The sequence below is a fragment of the Colossoma macropomum genome, unplaced genomic scaffold, assembly GCF_904425465.1.
Source record: "Colossoma macropomum unplaced genomic scaffold, Colossoma_macropomum, whole genome shotgun sequence".
Lineage (NCBI taxonomy): Eukaryota > Metazoa > Chordata > Actinopteri > Characiformes > Serrasalmidae > Colossoma > Colossoma macropomum.
The window spans coordinates 18688114-18713270 of record NW_023494798.1 but is presented as its reverse complement, the minus strand read 5'-3'; the positions used below and the strand labels follow the sequence as shown (position 1 = coordinate 18713270).

Here is a 25157-nt window from a genome sequence, read left to right as displayed (position 1 = left end):
GCAGTGCTGAGAATGATACATTACCCAAATAATACCTGCTCTGTGATGGCCCTGTGGGGGTCCTGACCATTGATAAATGGGGTAAAGGAAAGCTAACGGGTTACGGAGAGAAACAGATGGACTACAGTCTTTAATTGTAAAAATACAAAGTGCACCTTTATGGTAAGTAGGCCTGAAAAAAATGGATGATGATTGTAAATTCAGGTTTGGTGGACAACTGTTAGAAAATCATTTTAAGTATTATTTTCCAAATGACAAACTGACCAACTAGAGAAATATAAATATATAGTCAATCAATGAAATTTCCTAAATTCATTTTAAATTTTGGGATGCGTAGCAAGTGATGAAAATCTCTCAACGAAAGAGAAAGCAGGGGCACTGATGAATTTCCTGCCCCTTTATCATACCCTCAGTACGCAGCACGAATGAGTTGGATTTGGCTTCCATCTAGTGGAAGTTCTTGGTATAGAGGCATATATGGGTATGCAGACAAAAGCTTATGTGATTTAAGAAAATCAATAACTCTGCTTATAAATCACTTATAGCATGTTGTATTATTGTTATCTGACTCTTTTTGTTAATCAATCCATTAACTACTATGGTAATAAAGCTAAAATGTTTTGTGGTCTTGCTCAACACTGTAGTCAGATATTTGCCAAAATGTACATACAGTACTGTGTAAAAGTCAGAGATCACCCTTCATTAATTTAATTCCCAGTCAAAACAGCCATTAAATACAAGTTATTCATATTCTATGAGATATTTTAGCAGAGATTAGATATAACATAATCCGCTTGCATAAGGAGGTGAAATCTAAAAGGATATGTAGCTGCCAAGAAGCTGTTACTGAGAAAAAGAAATAGACAAAAAAATGTGAAAATCAGATAAGGAAGCTACTGGTGTTCTCAAAACAGTGGACTGACCACCCCAGACCTTAACATCACTTAATTTATTTTGGATTACTTGGATTGTGAGAAACAGAGTATGCAGCAAACGTCTACAACTGATCTTTGGAGGTGTGGAAAAATATCCCTGCAGATTTCTTTTAAAAAATGAAATCATTTTCTGTTAAATACATGTACTGTACCACCCAGCATTCATATTTACCCATGCTTTGTTAGCTTTGAGTGTTCATTTATGAGAAGCCTTTTAGGCCAATATTCAAACTTGACACTCACACATACCGTCATAGTCTAATGTGTGTATGTATAGAATTTGACAGTGTGAGTAAGACTATGATAGTGTGAGAGTGAGTCAAGTTTGTATGTTGGCCTTAAGGGCCTTCAGGGTCTCCTCGTGCACTACTGCAGATATGTGTGTGCTATAGTAGCTCTGGGATGTGCAGTGCAGCGTGTAAAGAAAGTTACAGAGCTAACAGGAAATACAGTGTAAAGAGAACTCATGACTTACTGTACCTTCAAGCATCCCCAGCCCATCCAGCGTGCCTTCATGTGACATCAATTTCCAGCTGACTCCATTTCACTTATAACGACTAATTACATACGCTCTCTGTGAGTCAAGCAAACTCAGAGTAATAACTGGATAGATATCACTTGAGTTGCACGTGTCCTGTTTGAAAACCCCTAATGCTCTTCTCTCATTAGTAAACTGGGGCTTCTGACATCATTGGTTATTAACTATATAATAAAAAAACTCTCTTTACTAGTTTCCTCAACCCAAAGAGTAAACATTGCTAATAAAGCTAACATTGCTACTATTGCCCTGGAAATCCTAGATGCTAGCCAAGCTAACATTTTGGGTGACATTCTTTCAAAGAATGTCTGATAGCAAATCGAAGTGAATGAGTAAGAGGAATTGCATTTGAGGCATGTTGTACAGTTCTAAATTTGGTGAACGAGAGGCTGATTAGATTTGTGGTTTTAGTGTTTTGAGTCTCTGAATGAGAGTCATGTGATTAGAACTCAGCCTGCGGTCTGTAGGAGTTTAGAGGATATGCTCTCTATTCACCTAAGTAATGTCCTCATGTTCTCTTCTCTTCTCTTCTCTTCTCTTCTCTTCTCTTCTCTTCTCTTCTCTTCCTTATTCTCCTCTCCTTTTCAATTCTCTGCTCTATTCATGTCTTTTACCTTCTTTTCTCTTCTCCTTTATTCTCCTCTCCTCTTAAAGAATTAATACTATTTTTTAGTCTATGCAAAGTATGCGAACTACTTTTTTAAGCATGCACATACTCTACTTTCTTAGCATGCATACTACTCTTTTATGAATGCAAACAGTATACATTCTACTTTTTAAGTACACTACTATTACTATTACTATTACTATTACTATTACTATTATTACTATTTACGTACACTACTACTAATACTATTTTTTTAAATATGCAGACAGTGTACATTCTACTTTTTTAAACCATGCATACTGAAAAAAAGCATGCATACCATATGCATACTATTTTTAAGCGTCCAGGACACCTTTTTAAGTATGCATACTACTTTGTAAGTATGCATCCTTAAAAATAAGTATGCTTATAAATTGCATACTACTTTTTAAGCAAGTATATAAACAGTATGCATACTACTTGACTTATTATGCATGCTACATTTTTAAGCATGTGTATAATGTGTATACTCCACTTTAAGCACACACAATGTCTTTTTAAGTATACATAGTACTTTTTGATAGGGATGCACTGATTGTAAGTATGCATGCTTAAAAATAAGCTTGCATATAAATTGCATACCACTGTTTTAAGCATGCATAATACCTTTTAATTATGCAAATAGTATTCATACTACTTGATTAAGTATGTAAACTACTTTTATGTATACATTTATAATGCCTACTACTTTGAAGTAAGCACTCAGTATATACATAGTACTTTTTCAGGCATGAAAAATACCTTTTTAAGTATGTGAACAGTATACATACTACTTTTTAAGCATGTATAATATCTTTTTTAGGCATACATAGTACTTTTTAATAGGGGTGTGCCAAACTTTTTCTAATTTTTCTCATGTCTTTACAGTCAAATTGGCTGATGGACTGATGAATTTTTATATTTTTAATTAATCTTCCCCCCCTGAAGCTCACACTGGCTCATACTCAGGAAACCTCGCAGAGTAGAAGTGCTGATCTAGGACCTGTTTCTGTCAGTAAAGTCATAGTACATAAGAGAGGAATCCTAGATCAGCCCAAACCACATTTCTAGTACTTTTTATGCTACTTTTTAAAAGTCTGCACACAGTATGCACATTTGTTTTTTCTGTGCACTTTGAATTTGCTTAGTACTTGCATAGGTAGACACATGAAAGTCTGAGGCTGTTTTTCTTATAATGGTGTCAGTGAGCTTGAGTTAATGTGTTCATGGGATCATGAACTCAGAAGTGTGCGAAGAAAGTACTTGAACAGTAACAGAACAGTAATATGAAACGTATCAACTGAAAAAAAAAAATACTGTCTCGGCATGTTCTACCTAAAACAAATGCCAGTTTTGACATCTGTATGTATTTTTAAAAATTTAAGTTATTATAGTAATTTTGAATGACTTAAGAATGGAATAAATATATGTTTATACATATATTTTATAGTCTAAATTCTACCAGTGTCCTGAGGTAAGAGTAGGTATATGTGGCTAAAAGGATTTTTAAATGTAAAGTTCATATTTCAAATATAGAAATTGATATCATTCATATCGGGCGGCAGGGTGGCGCAGTGGGTAGCGCTGTCGCCTCACAGCAAGAAGGGCCTGGGTTCAATTCCCGGCCGGGTGACCAGGGTCATTTCTATGTGGAGTTTGTATGTTCTCCCCGTGTCAAGTCAAATTTATTTATATAGCGCCTTTTACAACAGATGTTGTCACAAAGCAGCTTTACAAAGAATCCGGGTCCAAGCCCCCAGTGAGCAAGCCCATGTCTGTGTGTTTACTCCGGTTTCCTCCCACAGTCCAAAAACATGCAGTCAGGCCAATTGGACATGCTAAATTGCCCCTAGGTGTGAGTGTGTGTGTGAATGTGTATGTCTGTCTGTCTGTCCTGCAATGGACTGGCGACCTGTCCAGGGTGTATCCTGCCTTCTGCCCAATGACAGCTGGGATAGGCTCCAGCACTCCACCGCGACCCAGAAGGATAAGAGGTTTAGATGATGGATGGATGGATATCATTCACATTTAAACTATACAAACACAAAAGGTTTAATCTACTTTGTCGATATTATGGAAAATAATTACTCGTTTGGGATAAGCAGTTATTAACTTCTATCCAAGGAGAGCTAGAGAGAGAGAGAGTGAGAGAGAGAGAGAGAGAGAGAGAGAGAGAGAAAGAGAGAGCACCATTGTGAATGATTTTCAAGTATGTTTGAGCATTTGTACGTGTGTATATATTTATGCATGTCTGTTTGTGTGTGTGTGTGTGTGCGTGTGTGGCGTTGGGTGTGTGAGTGCATGCGTGCATGTGTGTGTGTGTTTGTGTGGGCGTGGGTGTGTAAGACAGTGCTCTACTCTGTCAGCACGAGGCTTCAGTCAGCTGCTCTCTAGCTCTGCTGAATTGAGTTCACATGATCAGCTGATAGGTCTCATTGCACTTACAATCAGCTCCAGGAGCAGCAGCAGCAGCCTTCAGCACCACCCGACTGTCCCCTGTCCTCTCTCGCCCCTCTATTTCTCTCCTCCTTCACACTCTCTGTGATTCTCTCTCCTTCGCTCCTTTCATATTTCACTTTCTATCAAGCTCTTTCTTTGGGACTTTGGACTGTTTTGTGCTTCAGACTTTTGAGGACACATTGGACTCATGGCTCCAGAAAAGGAGAGCAATGGGATGGATAACTATGCTTTTGCTGTGAGTATGGTTATTTTTTTACAGTCAGGTCAGTATGAAGACAAATTATGTTTATCAGTTTCTGATTTGTGATTCTGATATAAAAAGTGTATAGAAAAAGGAATGTGTGAAGTGTAAAGTGCAAGGTGTAAAGACCAAACATTGAGTTCATTAGTCACTGTTTATGTTTTGAACACATTGTTTATGTTTTCATTACATAAACCATATGCATTTGCACATATACATGTGTTCCTGACAGTGACTGAAGGGGCAACTTTCTTGCTCCATCATGAAGCATTTTCACTGTTTGTTTACAAACAGTGACGATGTAAACAAAGGTGTTGCATCTCTCAAGCGTGCTTTTCTAGAGCTATGTTCATGAATCTGAGGGTGAAAACACCATATTCTATGTATAATTCAATGTATAATGCATATTAAGTGTCATTGTCACCACTTTGTTGTTCAGAACTGTGTAATCTGGTATTTTCTATTATTTCCTTTGTCCAGACAAACCCTTCTTGGTGATAAGCAGTAGTAAACATTGCTGTAATCTAAATTGTTAACCTCATGAATCATTTCTATTCACTCTGTTAATCATTTCTATGCTGTTCTAGTTGCTGTTGTCGTTGTCATGCCAAAGTAGAATGCACAGGCAATGTGTAACTGGTGGAATCTGATGTGGTTGGGAACAAACAAACACTGGCCACTTAGAGATTCACATTTCAAGTCTGAGCAAAACAAATCAAAACACTTGCTATTCAAGTTAGTAAAAAAAAAAAGTCATGTTTCTGTTTGACTTGGGGTGTGGAGAGCTGATTCAGGTTTTTTTTCAGGACCCTTAGCCTGAATAAACTTTGGCAAGGCCAGTTGTCAGCTGAACAATTCAATACTGTATTACAATTAACAGCTAACGTGGTCACTAAGTTGCTAGGTTAACATGTGCTGAGACCTCATACTGTGTGTTTCTTTTGGATCTAAACTGGAACAGTCTGTAGGAACTTATGGCCTATAGACATACTGTCTATAAACATCTAATACTATAGTATCTACTTCCTCATCATAAATCTCACTCATTCTTATGTGCTCTTTGCTCTCCAGGTTGACGGTGTGGTAAATCGTTTCTGTGGGTTGCCTGATGAGCAGGATGCAGATACGTCAGAAGAAGACGGCAGGAACAAATTAGCTTATTGTGTTACTGATGTACCACCGTGGTACTTATGCATCATCCTGGGGATTCAGGTAATCCTGGGGATTCCTTTCCTCAAATACCAGCAGCCAATTTCCTGTAAGCGCAAGCATTTCCTGTATTATTTCCTTATCCTAAGATGAAATACAGCCCTTTGAGTGATTGATTGGATAAAGTAGAAGGTCATAGACTTTAAGACAATTTAGTCTTCACTGTTATAAAAAAGATTATTTTAGTGTGAATATAATTAAAAGCAAGTATTAAGACTGGCCATTTTAAACATCTAGGCCCATCCTAGAACCACTTTTAGTTCTTTAAAGAACCGTCCACCATCAGGTGGGAACCAAAAGTGGTTCTTCTGTGGTCTCACACTGAAGTACTCTTTAAGACACCACTATTTTTTGCAGTAGGTAATGAAGCACAATCACGTTCTCTCTCCTGTTTTGCAGCACTGCCTGACTGCATTTGGTGGAATCATTGCCATCCCGCTCATCCTGTCTCAGGGTCTGTGTTTGCAGCATGATGGACTCACTCAGAGTCACCTGATCAGCACAATCTTCTTTGTTTCAGGGATGTGCACCTTACTGCAGGTCACTCTGGGCGTCAGGTACCTCTTTAAGGCCTTGTCACTCATTCCATTACGAAAGAATCCAGGTCACCACAAAAAACAGCTATTCTATAAATGAGTTATGGAGAGGTAGCACAGGTGGTGGGCTTTTTGAGTATTTGAGATGAAGATTAGATAATATTTTTTGTTTGCAAGTCCAGTTGTGAGTCAGTACGATAAGAAAGTACTATGAAATTATGACACTGGACTTATATAATGGAATATATAACATGTATGAATGGTTGCTTGAGTAAATAATGTAATAATGTATAATGATGTGTCATTTACCTGTGATATAAATCACTTTATTAAGATCTGATAAGATACAGTGGACCATCAAATGTTTCATCACTTCAAAAAAATAATTTTACTGACTGAAATGACATCATACACAAGCTTTAATTTCAAAAAAGTTGGGACAGTATGTGAAATGCAAATATAAACAGAGTCAAACCCAGTTTGACTTATATTAAAACAAAAAATGTACCAAGACAAGATATTTAAAGTTTTATCTTATCAGTTTCATTGTTTTTTGTAAATATGCACTCATTCAGAATTTGATGCCTGCAACACCTTCCAAAAAAGTTGCGACAGTGGCGGTGTGAAATGTTCAGAAAACTATATAATGCATTATCATTATGTTTAAATGCCAATAAAACCAGAAAGAAGTGATTAGTAAATTCAGTTTCATCTGTATTTTATTATTATTATTATTATTATTATTATTATTCACATCAATGTACTACTACTAATATTATCGGTAATAAAATACGTCTAAAGAAAAATAATAAATAGGCTATGTTTGCTTTCATATATGCATTATGTGTTTAGGTCTACATATCGTGTTATACTACATGAAGTGCATGGAGTAACAAAAAGCACAAAATCAACTAAAGTTTTGTGTCCTGTGACTTAAAATGCTTCTCTTTTGATTTACTTTTCTTAACTCTTTATCTTAATATTACTTTATCTTAATTCTTTAATCCACTTCTAATAAAAGACCTATTGTATAATTGATCACATTACAAATCCACTCACGAGTGCATGCTGCTACTTTGTATGAGAGAACAAATAATTTCACCATAAAATAATCCAGACTTTTAGCCTAACTGTTCATTGATCCAGAAATATTTATGTGATGTAGGCTTGGCTATGCTTTTATCTTATAATAAGCTAAGGCTTCACTAAGCTGAAACAAACTCCATTGTGCTCCACTATTAGAACTGTTAGTTGATCTTGATAATAGAAACTGTTCACATGCACTCTTTTGAATTGTATATAAATATAAGATTCAGTGATCTCACTGGTCAGACTATGTGCCCTGTCCAGTCCATTCTGTAGATAGTATTAGAATGGTCATGGCCTGTTTTGTAGGATCAGCATTTTGCACTACTGTAAAGCTAGCACATGTGCATCTTTACAGACATTGAGGACTGTAATAGGATTAGAGAGGAATTTTAAATCTTATTAAGTCTGGATTTCAGCACACTTCAAATCCACATTCCACAGTCTTGACCATATTGGAGCTTTCTCCACCTCTCCACAGCAGGCCAGAGGTCAGAAAGCAGTAAGACCATAAAATGCTTAACATATAAAGATGTTGTTATGGATAGACTTTTATTGTTTCTCATAATGTACCTTGTTCAGTGGCAGCTATAAATATAAATAATGCCATAGCAATATTACTATTATAGTGTTGCATAATTTTGGAGCCATAAAGGCTTTATCTTGTATTAACCTTTGGAAATCCTAATTAAAAAGTATTATAGTTTTAAATGCCTCACAGAATCTAATCCACTCAAGATTCTTTTAAGACCAACAAAGGCCCCAGTGAGCAGCACAACAGATGCATCTTATTTGTACTTGCATGTGTTAAATACGAATCTGCTGGCTGGTGATAAGAGACCAAATGCACATGATGTTCCATACATTTGTTATAAAAATGTTATTTTGAATACTGATAATACCAAATGTTTCAATAATTGTCACTTATAAGAATTTAAATACAGTCTTTCATGAGCAGGATCATATGTCATGCATTATTTACTGAAAGCAGGCATCAGCTTAATTTGACTGTTTTTGATCTCTCCTCTATCAATGGTAGGTTGCCTATTCTTCAAGGTGGAACATTTACTCTTCTTGCACCTTCAATGGCCTTACTGTCCATGCCAGAGTGGGCCTGTCCTGCATGGACCCAGAATGCCACTCTGGTCAATACATCATCCCCTGAGTTCATCCATGTCTGGCAGAGTCGCATGCAAGTGGTAGGTGCTACACTGGTTGACCTGACAGATAGATTAAAACTGGAGATAGTAGTCCTATATGAAAATGGTATATATTGGCATACATTGAATTTTGAATTTATTTAATATATTACATAATATAAATCAAATATATTGTAATGCATTTTCAATACATTCTATTTCAATATGGGGTTGTGAAATGGGACACCAAACAACTGAGAAGTATGCTTGTGTTTGTTCTACTCTAACAGCTCCAGGGTTCCATCATGGTGGGCTCCCTGTTCCAAGTGCTGGTGGGATTCTCTGGTCTCATTGGCCTCTTCATGCGGTTCATCGGTCCTCTGACCATCGCACCAACCATCTCCCTTATTGGCCTGTCCCTGTTTGACTCTGCTGGAGCAAATGCAGGGAACCACTGGGGCATCTCAGCCATGTAGGTGGCAACCAATACAACAGTTTCAGCTCCACTGAGGGTGGCATATGTATAATTTTGGATGTGCTTGTTTAAGCCTACACAAATCATTTTATTGAGTGGACTGTCACTGAATTTGTCATGCAACAGCAGTAAGCAGTTAAATAAGACCTACTGTTGTCTTTTCTTTTTCCACAGGACCACATGCTTGATCGTTCTCTTCTCACAGTATCTCCGCCACATTGCTATTCCTATGCCTACATACAGCAAGGCCAAGAAATTTCATACCTCTAGGATGTATATCTTCCAGATTCTTCCTGTAAGTCCATAAATAAGTAGCACAGCAGGGTTTTTATGACATAAGGGTTGTTCATAAGGTAGCTTGTCTTTGGACTGACTCCTCAGGTGCTCCTGGGAATCACTGTTTCTTGGCTCATCTGCTACCTTTTCACCATCTATAACGTCCTGCCCTCTGAACCAGACCAATATGGCTATCTAGCTCGAACGGACATCAAAGGGGATGTGATAGGAAGTGCACCCTGGTTTAGGTTTCCATATCCAGGTACTGAACCATTATAGAAAAAAAAATCCTAATGGGTAATTCCACTGATTTTCTGCATTGTTAAATTTTTAAGATGTAAACAAAGTTATTCTCAGTGGTTTGGAGTGAAATGTGTTACGCTAGATGAATTTGCAGAGTCAAAATTGTACACAGTGGTGGTGAAAAGAACCAGACGTCTGAAAGGTTTATACCTTACAGAAAGTTATTTCTAGAACAGTTTTGAGATAAAACTTTGGCATGAAACATATTTATATCTATTTATAACAGAGAGGTACATGCAGGGTGCTTTAAGGCAAAACAGTCCATAAAGAAAACTTACTTTTTCAGTTTACCACTATTTTTCCATCCTCAACATGACATGACATGCTAAAACTCAGAAAACACATTCACTGGTCATTTTATTTACATTGCAAGAATTGCAATACCTGGTTCCTATTAGCACTACTGCAAAGAAAATCTGAGTCAGTAAGTTTCTCTGTACTATTCTGGATGACTTTGTTTGCATCTCAACCACTGAATTATAGTGGTTGATGAATTGAATGTTTACAATTATGAGTCTTTTTTTTAATCTTTATCCACATTCAGGGCAGTGGGGCTTACCAACTGTGAGCTTGGCAGGTGTGTTAGGAATCCTAGCGGGGATCATATCCTCAATGATTGAGTCAGTGGGTGACTACCATGCCTGTGCCAGGTTATCTGGTGCCCCACCTCCACCCAAACATGCCATCAGCAGGGGTATTGGGATTGAAGGCCTGGGCTGTCTGCTAGCAGGGGCTTGGGGTACAGGCAATGGGACCACCTCTTACAGCGAGAACGTAGGGGCACTAGGCATAACTAAGGTGAGAGGTCCTGAAAATGTTTATTCTGCTACAGCACCTAATCACATTTTATTTTCAGTAAAAAATAATTACTAATATTAAAGAATGCAGGATGCAGAAATAGAAACAAAGATGATTGCTGAGCAAAGCCTTTGTCTTTGCAGGTTGGCAGTCGCATGGTGATTGTTGCTGGTGGTTTCATCATGATCATTATTGGAGTGTTTGGGAAAATTGGAGCCATATTTACTACTATTCCAACACCTGTCATCGGAGGGATGTTTTTAGTCATGTTTGGGGTCATATCTGCAGCTGGAATTTCAAATCTACAGGTGAGTAGACTGAAGCTTTTTAGAGGAGTGTGTGTTTTTCACCTACGACTTAACACTATTTTTACATTCATTTTATACTGTATCGTTTTACAGTATGCAGATATGAACTCGTCTCGTAACATCTTCATCTTTGGATTCTCAATGTTAACTGGGCTTGCCATCCCAAACTGGATAATGAAAAACCCGTCTGCCATAGCAACAGGTAACACGGTCATTGATGTATTTAACAAAAAAATCATTGCATAATTATGCAAAAGTTTGAACACCCCAGTCAAATGACATGTTTTCCAAGTGAAAATAAGTACTCCTCTATAGGGAACAAACATAAATATGGTTATGGTTCCTTTGCTTGTTGGCTTAAGGGAATATCTTTGGTGCTCACCAAAGATTTACCAGAGGAACCAACAAGGAATGCTGTACTAGACAATGAGAGGTTCTTAAAACCCTAACACAGAACTGCCCATAGCTTGAGAACACAAGCATTGTAGAAGGACATAATATTAGAAGCTTAAACCTACAATGTTCTATTTATGAATGAAAGCTGAAAACCCACTGAGAATTCCTTTTGAGAGTATAAATGCTGATATTTCTCTCCATGTCTCAGGTATTGTTGAGTTGGATCAAGTGCTTCAGGTTCTTCTGACAACCAGCATGTTTGTGGGAGGGTTCTTTGGATTTATTCTTGACAACACCATCCCTGGTGAGCTTTATTAGTTTAACTGAGAGTCCTTTATAAGTGCTAAACTTAGCTTGTAGAAGAATGTGTCTGTGAAATGAACTCTATGTCTAGCACTTAGCATCTGTGTTCTAAACTTAGCTCATTGAACAGTGTATGTGTCAGGACCAAATATACTTACTGAACAAAGCAGATTGTATAGAATGTGCCAGACTTCCAAGATTCATGCAACTTGACCATCTGTATTTCTCCCACAGGGACAAAACGTGAGCGAGGTATAGTTGCATGGAACAAGGCCCATGAAGATGATTCTGAGAACACCCTCGAGAGCGATGAGGTCTATGGGCTTCCCTGTGGAATCAGCTCCCGTCTCTCCTCCTGTTCCTGGGTTAGATATGTGCCTTTCTGCCCTTCATATAAAGCCAGACCAGAAAATATCAGCCCCAGCAGTTCAATCTCACTGGACAAGAAGGAGCCTAGCAAAAACGACACACATATCATAGTGGCAGTGGCACTATAATCACGTACGAGGACATCTTCTGCTGTGGTCAATGCAGTTTGGGCAGGTACTCTCCACCCAATATCTGATGCAAACTACCTGTCTGGAAGCAAAAGCTATGAAGGCTGGGGTCACAGTAAAAAAAAAACAATGACAAATTCTCTGACCTCACTAAAGACCTGAGGCAGCTCTCTTGGGCTCACATATATATTTCTTTTATACTGAACCTATTTTCTTGATCTTAATTTTTGTAATGAAAACTGGATACAGATGATGACTTTAATATGAAAGTGCATATATTCTTGAAACTACACATGTTTAAGTTCCCATTTGTTTTGCAAGGAGTTGTTTTGTTTTTCACTCATGGTGCTTCAATAAAGGAAATACTGTTGTTAAAATAACCATATATTTTATAAAAAAGATACAAGATCAAAAAAAAATCATTCAGTGTTTTACACATCTTTAAGTTATGCACACATAGCACATTCGTTATACATTTCTGGTTTGTTAAGTCTTGCAATTGCAAGTGATTTTACTGAAAGCAGTAATACTTTCAATGTCTCATATGTACTACATATATGTAAATACCTGTATGTAATAAGAATTTTCTAAGCCTTATCATAACCCTAACCTTAACCTTTGGTGACAAAAAAAGAAATGGTTTTGCTCCTTTGTTAAAAAAAAACATGGAGCTTTTGTAGAAAGCATATTACAATGTCAGAACATTTTGATTGGTTTCACATTGTAAGTTGGCCTTGTTTTTCCTGTTTTTCCCCTACTTGAAAAAGTACAAAAACAAACCCATACACATATAGAGAAAAACTTGAATTCCTAACATTTCAAAGATGCTTCAGTCCATCTTTTCGTTTTTGCTGCAACTGGCCTAAACTTGCTAGGCATTTCCAAAAAGTTTAAGTTGTCTCTCTACCAGTTGCTCTATTGGCTGGTGAGGTCTTGCTTTATGGCATTGTAGAGGCTGATGAAGGACTCTGCCCAGGCATCTCTTTGGTGAGCAGTGCTGGCCTGAGCCATTTGTTGAGCCGTGTAAACCAACGTCAGCACCAAGCGTTCAAAGTCTTTTCTCCTAAGGGCACCCACACCCTGGACCAGAGCAAAGGTCAATCTGCGCACCTCTGGCAGCGTCTTGGGCAGTATGTCGTCACAAATGACTTCTAACTTGTGTGTTTGACGAAGGGATGCCAGCTCTTCATCATGCACTGAGAACAGACCAAGCTCATCTTCAAACTCCAGCCCAGCCAGTAGAATCTAAGGTACACAGAACCTTAAAATAAAAGTCTGTCTACTGCTATTTAATTTACTGAAAAAAGTGATAATAATAATACAAATAATAATGCAATAATTAATTTTTGCCAAAAATTTTACCTGAAAGATGAAATTGTGTAGATGTAACATACACTAATATATACCAAAAGTATGTGGAGACCTTTCCTTATTATTGAGCTCAGGTGTTTCAGCCACACCCATTGCCAACAGATGGATAAAATCAAGCACATAGCAATGCGATCTCACTAGACAAACACTGGCAGTAGAATGGGTCAAACTGAAGAGCTCAGTGACTTTAAACATGGCACTGTTGTAGGATGCCACCTTTGCCAGTTCATGAAATTTCTGCCCTGATAGATCTGCCCATTAACTGTAAGTGCTATTATTGTGAGCTGAAGCGCATAGCATGTAAAAATCATCTATCCTGTTGCATCACTCATTAAAGAGCCCCAAATTGCCTCTGCAAACAACATCAGCACAACAACTAGGAGTTAGGAGCTTCATGAAATGAGTTTTCATGGCTAAGCATCTGAATACAAGCCTAAGATCACTAGGCACAATGCCATTCCTCGGCTGGAGTGGTGTTATGCATTCCACAACTGGACTCCGGAGCAGTGGAAACGTATCTGTGGCGTGAAGAATCATGCTTTACTATTGGCAGTCTGAAGGATGAATCTGGGTTTGGCGGATGTCAGGAGAGCACTACCTACCAGAATGCATAGTGCATCTCTGTACTGATGCTTATGGTTTTGGAATGGGATGCCAATAAGCTCATATAGGAGTTATGAGAAGGTGTCCACATACTTTTTGCCATACAGTATATGTGGAAATGATGTATACATTGGAATCAAGTAAATTAAATGTACTCCTTTTTCAGAGTAGTGTATGCTGTACACATTACTTACGTTGTCCGAAAAAAAAAGTAAAACGATTTAGATACACCAAGTAAAGTTTAAAAGCTGCAACTTAAACAGCATGTTTGTGGCATTTGCTACAAAAACATGACCACAGTGGTCACATTTTACAATCATATTCATATTTAACCATATAGATTTTCTCACCTCAAATAGCAAATTGACATCCTTAATAGAGTTCTGAAATATGGGGTTTACCAATGATGCAGTCCCCCTCTTCACCCTGAATGCCGATGGGAAAAAACCTGTGGATGGAACAAAAACAATAAAGCAGCACAAAGTGTCTCATTAAAGAACACAACGAAAAATGATATACTGAATATACTTGATTCAAAAGTGCGCACTATTTCAACATCAATAAAAAGGCCTGTTTTAAAATAACCTTTTTCATACATAATAGTTGGAGTGGGTTTTACACATACAAGAAATATTTACCCAACTATTTCTTGTATTTTTGCTTGTTTATTTTACTAGGTTCTCTTGTGATGTTTGTGACTTTATGTACCAAAACCAGCCATGATTCAATATTTCATGACTATTTTCAGCTTCTCTTTATTTCTTAGAATAAACAAGCTGTTTTGTTAGTGTATCTTTAAGAAAGATTTTTGCAAATGTCCTGTGTTCTGATTGGCTGCCCTGTATTGTGTTTTATTCAAAAAGCAGTCCAGCTGAAACACTCCTTATAACTTCAGTGTTCAATGTTCAACATTAAACTTCTGTAGGCTTAATATGCAGATGTACACTGATCAGGCATAACATTATGACCACCTCCTTGTTTCTACGCTCATTGACCATTTCATCAGCTCCACTTACTATATAGGTGCACTTTGTAGTTCTACAAGTACAGACTGTAGTCCATCTGTTTCTCTGCATACTCTGTTAGCCCCCTTTTACCCCGTTCTTCAGTGATCAGGACCCCCATGGCCCCTAACAGAGAAGGTACTATTTGGGTGTTGGATCATTCTCAGCACTGCAGTAACACTGACATGATGATAGTGGTGTGTTAGTGTGTGTTGTGCTGGTCTGAGTGGATCAGACACAGCAGTGGTGCTGGAGTTGCTATGTTCCATATGCGGACTGTAGGACTTGGGAGTGAATGGTACTGAACATTTTTGAAACTTTTACAATATTTACGAACTACATCAAACTCTGATTCCAAAAAAAAGAGAGAGAGAGAGAGAGAGAGAGGGGAAGGTTTGGTTTCCCATGATGTGGACCATTTATTGCAATAAGTTACAAGCAAGACTTCATCTTCTGAAATATCTGGCTGAGCCATATCATGAGCCATACCCTTAATACATCACATATTGAGATGAAAACTCAGGCTCACTGTAAATGTCGAACACATTATCCTCTCTGACAGTTAGCTATGGTGTGCCAAAGGATTTTATAGGTACTTGCTGAGAGGGCTGAGCAAACAGGGCAAAAGCAAGATAAAGCAGGCAACACGCTTGTGTCTGGAACTGATTGTATGTATTACCCTACAAGCTGCTGTGATCAGCTGACTGACAGACCAGTCCTGACCTCTGGCTTCAAAGGCAGGAATATCAAAGCGGTGGAGCACATGTGCTTCACGCTGCAGGTGATCTCTCAGCTCTGTAAAAGGGCCCACAGCTTTAACCACATATTTTGGTTCACACTGGTGTAAGTGTATGAAACTTTGTGGATGGGTTGGTCAAGTGTTATTAAACTCACAGAAAAGTTAATAATGCATCTGAAATCTGAGAGGCATGCAGCATTTTTTAATCTAATATATCACACTAGCTTCCAAGCTGCTTTCTGCTCAAACATCTTAAAATTGTTACATTTTCCAAGTAATTTTTTCCAATAATGTATTCCATACTGGCTGACTGGTAGGCTGCAGATCTTTATTTAATTTAATTTTAATTCTTTAGGAACAATAACAATAAAAAACAAAAACAAATTCACTACTTTTATTTTTTATTATTTGAACTGAAAATGTAGTGTTATTATAATGAATTCTAATAGATTCTAACATTTCAAAAGAGTGCTGCTTAATCACTACTTTCAATATATCTTTACACCCCTGCAAGTGACTGCTAGAAGTCTAGGAGCAGGGAGGGATTACTGACTGGGCATTGTGGACAGGGCCAGGGGCCTCTGACTGCCAGGAGTCTCTGACCCCCAGGAGCGTCTGACTGCCAGGGACCCTGAATGCCAGGAGCCTCTAACTGCCATGGTTCTCTAACTGCTATGGGCCTTTGACTGCCAGGAGCCTCTGACTCCCAGGAGCCTCTAACTTCCATGGGCCTCTAACTGCCAGGGGCCTCTGAGTGCCAGGGTCACCACAGGGCCTTAGATCACCCTGCTGAAGGTGGCCCAAATATCTGGGGCAATCCCTTACAGATGTAAACATTATATTAACAAATAGCCTTGGACGATATATATAAAAAAAAATCCCTTAAGTTATATATTAATGTCAGTATCACGATAATGTCATGGTAGTGCTAGAGTTTACCCTTACGTGACTTGTTTGACTTGGCACATATCGTTATGATGTAGACACAAGAAGATATTGCACATTAATGAAGCTAATTTGGTTTGTTTTCAAGACAAAAAATTAAATTCCAACATTGCTCAAATACTATATATAAGATATTGTTCCTGCAGTGATTTGTTTATGTTTTAGCAGCATTGCAAAGGGAACATTTCTACCATCTTAATATTCTTTGTGTTATGATCCACAAGTATGCAATTTTCCATGTAACTACTGAAGTGTTGCATCTGCAGTCACCAACTCCTCTCCACGTAGAGATGTCTATCTCCAGAGTTTTCAGCCAAGACTCACCTGATCTTTGTCCTGTAATTTTTCTACAGAAATATTGTAAAGTGAATATAAGCTCTGAGCACACACTCACACATTGTGATGTCTTGTTTGCTTATTTTCTGTGCAAATTGGAGCATTCTCATGACCCTGCATTTTCTGAACTGGATTTTGATGCGTGGATTGCATTTTTGGACTGTTTTGCCTGATTGTGTGTGAAGGATGAGTTTTGACCTGGTACAGCAGCGACTCAGCTCTTGTCTGACATTGTCTCACAATAAACCTGCACTGGATTCCTAACTCTTTGTGTGGAGACTATTGTTACACAAGCCAAGACATCACAGTCACTCACCGAACATCAGTCCCTCTTTAGCCTAAATTACACTGTCACCTCAGTTGCACTGTGATTTTTTTTGAATAGCCATTGAGAAAATCACTATATTTACCTCACAAAATGTGTGAAAAGTCAAAGATATGTAACATGTCTGTCTAATGCAGAAAAAGAAAACTGAAGACAGGAAAATTACACTTGGTCTGCTGGATGCAGAGAGACACTCACACAAATAAAGATGCCAAAAAGCGTTATTTAAAGTGATGCTGTAAGGTTTCCTAAAGGTACCCTTTTCGTTACTTAAAGAACCTTTTAATGAAAAATGCTTTTAAGAACCAATTTTGTAAATAATGCATGAGGGTGTTAAATTTGCACTAGAACTGTTTATTCAGGCCAAGAGCCATTTAGAAATCTTCATTTTAAGAGTAGAGGAGCAGATACAAGTCTGAAGACTCTAACTCACTCAAAACTTGTTATTGGACAGAGTTCTCAGACATGATGAGCAACAATGAACAAGCATAACTATGAAAATGAACCCTGAAATGTGATTTTTACTCCAAACAGGTTTTCCAGAAGGGCACTAAGTGTGTTTTTGTTCTAAATCATTTAGAATTCAGTTTGGATCTTAGTTTTACCTGGAGCTGGTCATGCATAATGTACCAGTCCCAGTTACATATTTCACTCACCAACACCCTGGAGACACAGATTTGTTGATTTTGACCAAGAGCAGTTGAGAAGGGCACTGACGTTCAGTATTGGTTGAACACACTGCAGTTCAGTGGGTCCTCCTCATGTTTTACAGCTCAGAGATTCTTATCAGCTCTGATTAAATAAGCCTAAAGATTGAAAAGGTCCACACTACAGGCTGATTAAATAGGCCTAAAGATTGAAAAAGTCCACACAGCCTGACTATCCATGTGCAGTGATGTAACAAGTCATGCATTTCCCTTTGGGATTTAGGATCTCTGCTACTGGCAAAATGTTTTTTGTTCCATTGGAATGTCAATATCTCCAAGTAGCACCACAGAAACAAAACACTAGTGTTAGTGTACTGGAATAAAAAATAACAATATATGCAGTAAGTCAGAGACTACCATTCATTTATGTAATTTATTATTACATTATTTTTAATTTTTCACTGTCAGAGAAATGAAACATATTTAATAGTAAATTACACAGAAGCCTCAACAACTAAATGCAGTATCATTTTTTTCAGTATTTTTACAGCTTCCATTTTTTTGGGGGGGGAGACTAGCTTTCAGTTTGTCACCAGCACACCAGCTGGTCAACAACAGCAGCTTCTTTGTTTGATTTGCAAGTTTTCTTCTTTTCTCAGTTACAGCTTCTTGACAGCTAGACATCCACTCAGATGTATAATGTTGAGTTTTTTTCAGATCTGAAGCAAAAGTGGAGCTTGATTTTCTCTCATCTCTCAAAGAGGAAAGTTTTAAGTGCTGTTTATTTGATGATGACAGTTTTGGTGGTCTACCAGGTCTTGTACGGTTGTTAGGAGTCTCATTTTCTCCGTACCTTTTCATCATTTTTTGGAATTCAGAACTCCTTTGACTTTCCCCTTCCTTATGTAAGTGGATTATTGTCAGAAAAAACCTCCTCATAACTCAACTTTTCCTTTTTCTTCATTTTCTTTTTTTTTATCAGATTTTAGAAAGTATTTTCTATTCTTCTATGAAGTTAAGTTTTAGAGATATAGGTTTATATATATATATGTTATAAATCATCTTAGAGGTTTAATCCTTGGAAGTAGTTGAGTGCTTATTTGATTTTAAGTCAATATAGCTTTGCATATCTTGCCTTCTTCATAGCAACTCTGAGAATGTTAGTGGTGAAAGTTTCATTCTTGAATGACTTTCAGTTTCCTGTTGTTGTTCATCTCTGGAGCCTATTCACTGTTTCAGGATTAATAACAGGTGCAGATAGTTAGTACTCTTTTCTGTTGGATTGGACAACTATGCAGAAAAGAGCTTTAATGCTGTTTTGAAGTAAGCATCAGACAACACAACACAATTTCTGAAAAGAGTTCAATATTTTGATTATTCATAGACAAGAATTCACTAGGCATTAGCAACTAGGAATAAAGTAACGGTGGCTTATATTATATTATTAACTTTATATCAATAACATGTAATGATATTAATAAATATGTTTAATTGTATTTGCTTATGTTACAGTGTATTGATCCAAAATCGTAGAACCAATAAAAAGTAAAAACTTTGTGAAAATACTTTCACTCAAGATGACATCAGAACAGCTTTCATGAGTGGTGTATGTGTGTGACTAATAATTAAACTAGCAAGAAAACATCCAAAACATCTATTGCAAACAGGGCAGTGTTTCAGATCTGCTACACAGTGATCAATGCTGATTTGAGGTTGGATCAGTAATGATGCTCACATGGTCTTTTAAAAACATTGCTAGGTTTCGACATGGCGCTGTTCCATTCTCAATAGACCCTACTGCTCTGGTGAAATGTTCTATGACACTATGTTAACCCCTTAAGCTCCAGAGCTACTATATAGTTATTAACTGTTTGTAAAGTTTTGTACCTTAACTACTATTATTTATGCAGTAGCTACTATAAAACTCTTTGAAAGGTAGTGATAAGAGTAAGCAGTTGAAGTGTGGACAGTCAATGTGTCCATAGAGTTTAAGGGGTTCTATATTTGGTTTGTGTGCAAAACAAACTCAAGCTAAGGTTTCTCTTACCTCTTCTCCTTTGGTAAGTCGCACTGATGCTATTGCAGTAAAACAGAGAGACGATGAGGACTGTCCAGGGTAACATGATTGCCGGCATTGAGCTGTTATTCTCAGCCTCCTCACTGTTATTCTCACAGAGGCACAGAATAGAGTCAGAATACAGCCTTACGAGGATTCACTACACACTAACACATCTCAGCTGTGCTTGCTCTCTCTCTCTCTCTCTCTCTCTCTCTCTCTCTCTCTCTTTCACACACACACACACACACACACACACACAAACACACACTGACTGTTATTCTCACTCTCTCTGTCTATAGCTATCTCTCTCTCTCTCTCTCTCTCTCTCTCTCTCTCTCTCTCACACACACACACACACTTTCACTCTGTTATTCTCACTTTCTATCCTTCTTTCTCTTAACCTTACATTCTCATCTGGAAATGGTCAGAATGTAACAGAATGTAAAGATAAAAGAGAGGAGGCAAGAGAGAGAAAGAGACAGAGAGAGACAGAGACAGATAGCGAGAGAGAAATAATGTTTTTGTGTTGTCTGCTTTCTTAAAATGTAAAACTGCAGCCGTTTTAAAACACTGCATCCAATGAAATAACAGTAATAATCTATTGAAACTAGGATACTTATTCTATACTACTGATTACTATGAAGGTGTGGCAGTATTCTATACTACTGACTACTATGATTGTATGGCAGTATTCTATACTACTGACCACTATAAAAGTAAAGCAGTATTCTATACTACTGACCACTATAAAAGTAAAGCAGTATTCTATACTACTGACTACTATGAAAGCGTAACAGTATTCTATACTACTGACTATTATGAAAGTATAGCAGTATTCTATACTACTGACTACTATAAATGTATGGCAGTATTTTATATTCTGAATACTATGAAGCCAATATGTACGTTATATAACTCTGAGAGGGATTGAAAGCTTGATTACATTTTAGGGGTTAACTTCAGAATAGCCAACCACAGTCACCAATTAGAGAATTTTAGCCTCATTATAAAGATCAGTGATGAGCGGTAACACCTCAAGCCAGTGATGAATACATAAATACTGTCATACTGTTATTAATCAGGTTCAGAGGAATGGTAGACATGTGAAAGAAGTCAATAACAGCTTAGAGGACATTGTGTCTTGTGCTTTGGCTGCTCTGCTCAGTTCTGTTTTGAGTTTGTGGTCTTCTCTTTGTAAATGGCCCAAACAATCCTAGACTGTTTCTCTTTCTGTTCTAAGGATGAGACATTAGTAATTTCAGTAACAATAAACAGGACTTACTGCTGTTGTAAATTCTTATATAATGAGTCCCTCACTTATGCACACCTGGTTGAGACTGAAAATGTTATTTTGATTCACGTCTTAATTAGGTGCAGTCCATGTTTGTGCAAATTGTACTGGGGTAGGAGCACTCAAATCTCCCAGCTAAAACATTATCACTTACCACTAGATGGCAGACTTTGATAAAGAAAATGAGGAAACTTAACCTTACAGTTTGCCTCCAACTGGGCTTTTATGAGAATCTAATATGCTGTTTGTGACTCTTATTAACTTTCTATTTACTATACAATTTTTTTTAGTATTCAACATTGTAGGCATATTAAGACCTTGTTGTTTAGTCAGGTAACATATTTGGAAAACTTCTTATTGAGTTGAGTTTTATAGAGGCATCAAATCTAATATGCATGGTGGTTCTAGTCAGCAACCAGAGAGTTACCTGCAGAGGTGAAAACTGGAGGGTTGCTACAACAGGTGGGAAACATGGCAAAAATATAAAATCAAGATGCTTGAAGTCATTTCTAATACATGATATGTATCACCATATGTAGGTCTGAGATATAGGAACAAAAAGACTACAGAACACAGCAAGAACTATTTCAACATTTATAATATTAAACTATTTTAATAGGAGCAGAAAAAATAAATAAATCAAGATAACAGCAACTACTTGTTACCATGGTGTTTCCATAAATACAAATCTATAATTTTTAGAACACATACTGTTTTTCAATCTTCTAGAACCACTGACAATACTTATGATATACTTTATCATGATAAAAGTTCCTCATATCACCCCAGCCTAGTCACTAGTACCAGGATCATAAGTATGATCAATCTGCTGTTGTGTTCTTGAACAGGCCACCCCTACTGGCCCAGCCAGCTGTGCTCCCCTCAGCATTGTTAGGCAGCAAAATGATGGATTTTCATTGTAAAATGGATCAATAAAGTGTAACTTATTTGGCTTAATTGATTAGATCTTTCTAATTGGATTGACGGAGCACCAACAATAGAGCTGTGAAAGTGTTTTCTTGTCTTTAGCTATTACTTTCTCTTCTTAGGTGTTTGCTTACAGAATCAGCAGATAAGAATGAAAGTAAATATTTTTCTCTTAAACACAGAGAGAGAAAAAAGAAAAAAAATATGTAATTTGAATGCTGAAGAGAATAAGAGAAAAAGGTTTTATTCAGGCACTGTTTGTGTTTTATGCCTATTAGCTCCTAAGGCAAATGGCAAAGACAAAAGCAAAGAATACATATTCAAACAAAGAATATATATTCACAGTGTACTCAGTCAAGAAAACTGGAAGTTTAATCTTGAAGCATTAAAAAGCACTCCTCAGACTGATATTCCTACTGATATCTAAAGGGTGACGTTTACTATATTTGCCTCATATCCATGGCTTTGTCTTTACTGTACACTATTAGAAATAAAGGTACTGTGCAGGTACATTTTTTGTTCATCAAAGTACAAACAATGTAAATGTACCGTCAAAGGTACAACAGTGGTTTTAGGGTCCAACTGTGTACCTTAAATACACTTTTCCAGGTGAAAAGTATGTATTTGTACCTTTTTATAACCTAATGTTTAAAAAGACCAGAAGTTATTTATTTAATTATCAGTCAGAAAGTCCTTTACATACAAGGTATACATTTCTCAGCATTAGAAAAAAAAGGAAAATATATATTTAGCAGAAAATTACACAGAAGCCTCAACAACTAAATATAATGTCAGCCTTTTCAGTATTTAACGTGTCCACACCTTGCCTTTATTACAGCTTCTGTTCTTTTTGCGAGGCTTTCTTTCTGTCTTCAAAGAAATCTGCAGGGATATTTTTACACATGCTGCTGATTGGGTAATACTAAAAAAAACATACCTCAAAGCCCGATTTACACCATTTTATACCGTTTCAACAGAAATTGTTTTGCATGCTTTTTAGGAGGCTCATTTTCTCTATATCTTTAATCATTTTTTGAAGTCCAGTTTTGGAAACTCTTTTCTATCACTTATTGTCCTTTTACTTTCCTCTTCTTTTAGGCAAGTGGATTGTCGTATATCTAATCTCCTCAGAAATATCTCCTTTAGTCATTTTAGCTGCACATGAGAAAGAAATACACAAGGCAGCTAAGGTGTGTTTTGGAAACAGTTCTTGTTGGAAGGACGCAACTGCAACAAATCGATTTAGAATTAATATTATACTTGATTGAGGCGTTTATGTTATTTAAATATGTTTCCTCATTCTGACATATATTACTGCCCATTTTGACTGGAAATTAAAATAATATGAAAGGGTGGTTTCTGTCTTTTGCACAGTGCTGCATTTGCAAGTGAAAGCATCACATATGCAGGCACATGTATCTAGAGACTTATTTTAAGTAATTATATTGAGTGATTATCCTACTTCACCAGCAGATAATTAGAAACAGGCTGAATGATCTTATAAAAATCATACAACAATCTCTTCATAAGAAATATAATTAGTGTTTCAAGTAAAATGAAAATGTGTTTTGTTCTCTTGAGTCACTCCAGGCCAAAGGAAATTTGCATTGGTTCCACTAGATGTCCCCAGTTATCTATGGAATACCTGCAATTCAGAAAAGGATTCAGAGCATTTCTGAAGCGGCAATTTTTTTGGCTGAAAAGAAATGCAAATATGGTCCCCAGAAATTTATTAAAAGACAGCTGCAGTATTCATTTGGGACAGAAGACATAGAGGGAGGTGAACTTGTATCAATGCACCTGTTAGGTTTCTGATGAATGGTTCAGATTGACATGGAATGAGTCTCTAAGGCAAAGAAGTGACGCAAAGGCCTATTAGACCATATGGAAAACTGATCGCTAGATTGGTCCCTACCTGACCTGTTATTTCAGAAGAATTCCTGTGGACATTCTTTGTACAAGTGTTCACCTTGGGTGAAAGTAGAGTTAGATGTGCAACATGCTCCGGGAGTGTTGTGGATTATTTAGTTATGGAGTCATGCTGCTGAAAGGAGGAGAGGATTAAGCAGCAGAAGACGGTGGTAGGTCTACGTGGTATGTTTTATATATTGCTTATGAACATCCCTGAATGCCAAGAACAAGCATATATGAAATATTGTGCAGAATATGGCCCTACTAATATGTTCTTGACTTTATAACATTTTTAAAAAGGTAAATTATGATATTTTGCTCCAGATGTTCTGTAGAGCATAGGAGGAAAAAAAATCACACATGTGGAGGCATTTCTGCACCTCACAGTTAGTCAAAACAACAAGATCACTTTCCCTGCCATCAGTGCCTCAGCTGCAGCATGGGAGAGAGTGCAGTTTTCTAGATGAGTTCACTGAAATTTATTTAGCCAAGAACACAGATTTTGTCGCTGTTCATTTTTTGCAGCTTTTATAGTTTTCTGCATAATATGAGTTCAGCAGCTGTTCTTTACATTGTGTAAAAAATCATGAACCAATAAAAAAGCTCCAAAATTGCTTGAAATAAAATCTGTTTACATTACCTTGAAAGCAAATCATGTGTTTCTCTCCTGTAAAACTTCCATTTTAGACATACTTGTTTTTCTTTAGACAGCAACAATACAAGCGACTGTTAAAACACTATAATTATGTAGCCTACTTTGATCAACATACTTTTTCATGTCTGAATGCATGGATGTTGATTTTTTGTGCACCAAGAAGATGTATAAGATCAACTCTAAATTCAAAGACCACTCTTCATTTATTTAATCATTAGT

At 37.1% G+C, this 25157-nt stretch overlaps 2 protein-coding genes across 2 annotated transcripts; one reads left to right on the top strand and one right to left on the bottom strand.

Annotated features, from left to right (window-relative positions):
- Window positions 1-4492: 4492 nt before the first annotated feature.
- zgc:110789 (Xan_ur_permease domain-containing protein) lies at window positions 4493-12302 on the top strand. Its single transcript, XM_036585512.1, has 12 exons — window positions 4493-4793; window positions 5871-6011; window positions 6408-6565; window positions 8670-8829; window positions 9060-9241; window positions 9419-9539; window positions 9626-9782; window positions 10368-10621; window positions 10765-10929; window positions 11023-11131; window positions 11534-11629; window positions 11863-12302. Exons 1-12 carry the CDS (start codon window positions 4746-4748, stop codon window positions 12123-12125), a joined length of 1854 nt encoding a protein of 617 aa, XP_036441405.1. The 5' UTR covers window positions 4493-4745; the 3' UTR covers window positions 12126-12302.
- Window positions 12303-12342: 40 nt separating this feature from the next.
- Window positions 12343-20362, bottom strand: LOC118818292 (protein FAM180A-like). The gene is made up of 3 exons (XM_036585513.1): window positions 20143-20362; window positions 14450-14547; window positions 12343-13370 (listed from the first exon to the last, which is right to left on the bottom strand). Exons 1-3 carry the CDS (start codon window positions 20228-20230, stop codon window positions 13041-13043), a joined length of 516 nt encoding a protein of 171 aa, XP_036441406.1. The 5' UTR covers window positions 20231-20362; the 3' UTR covers window positions 12343-13040.
- Between the last annotated feature and the right edge of the window lie 4795 nt (window positions 20363-25157).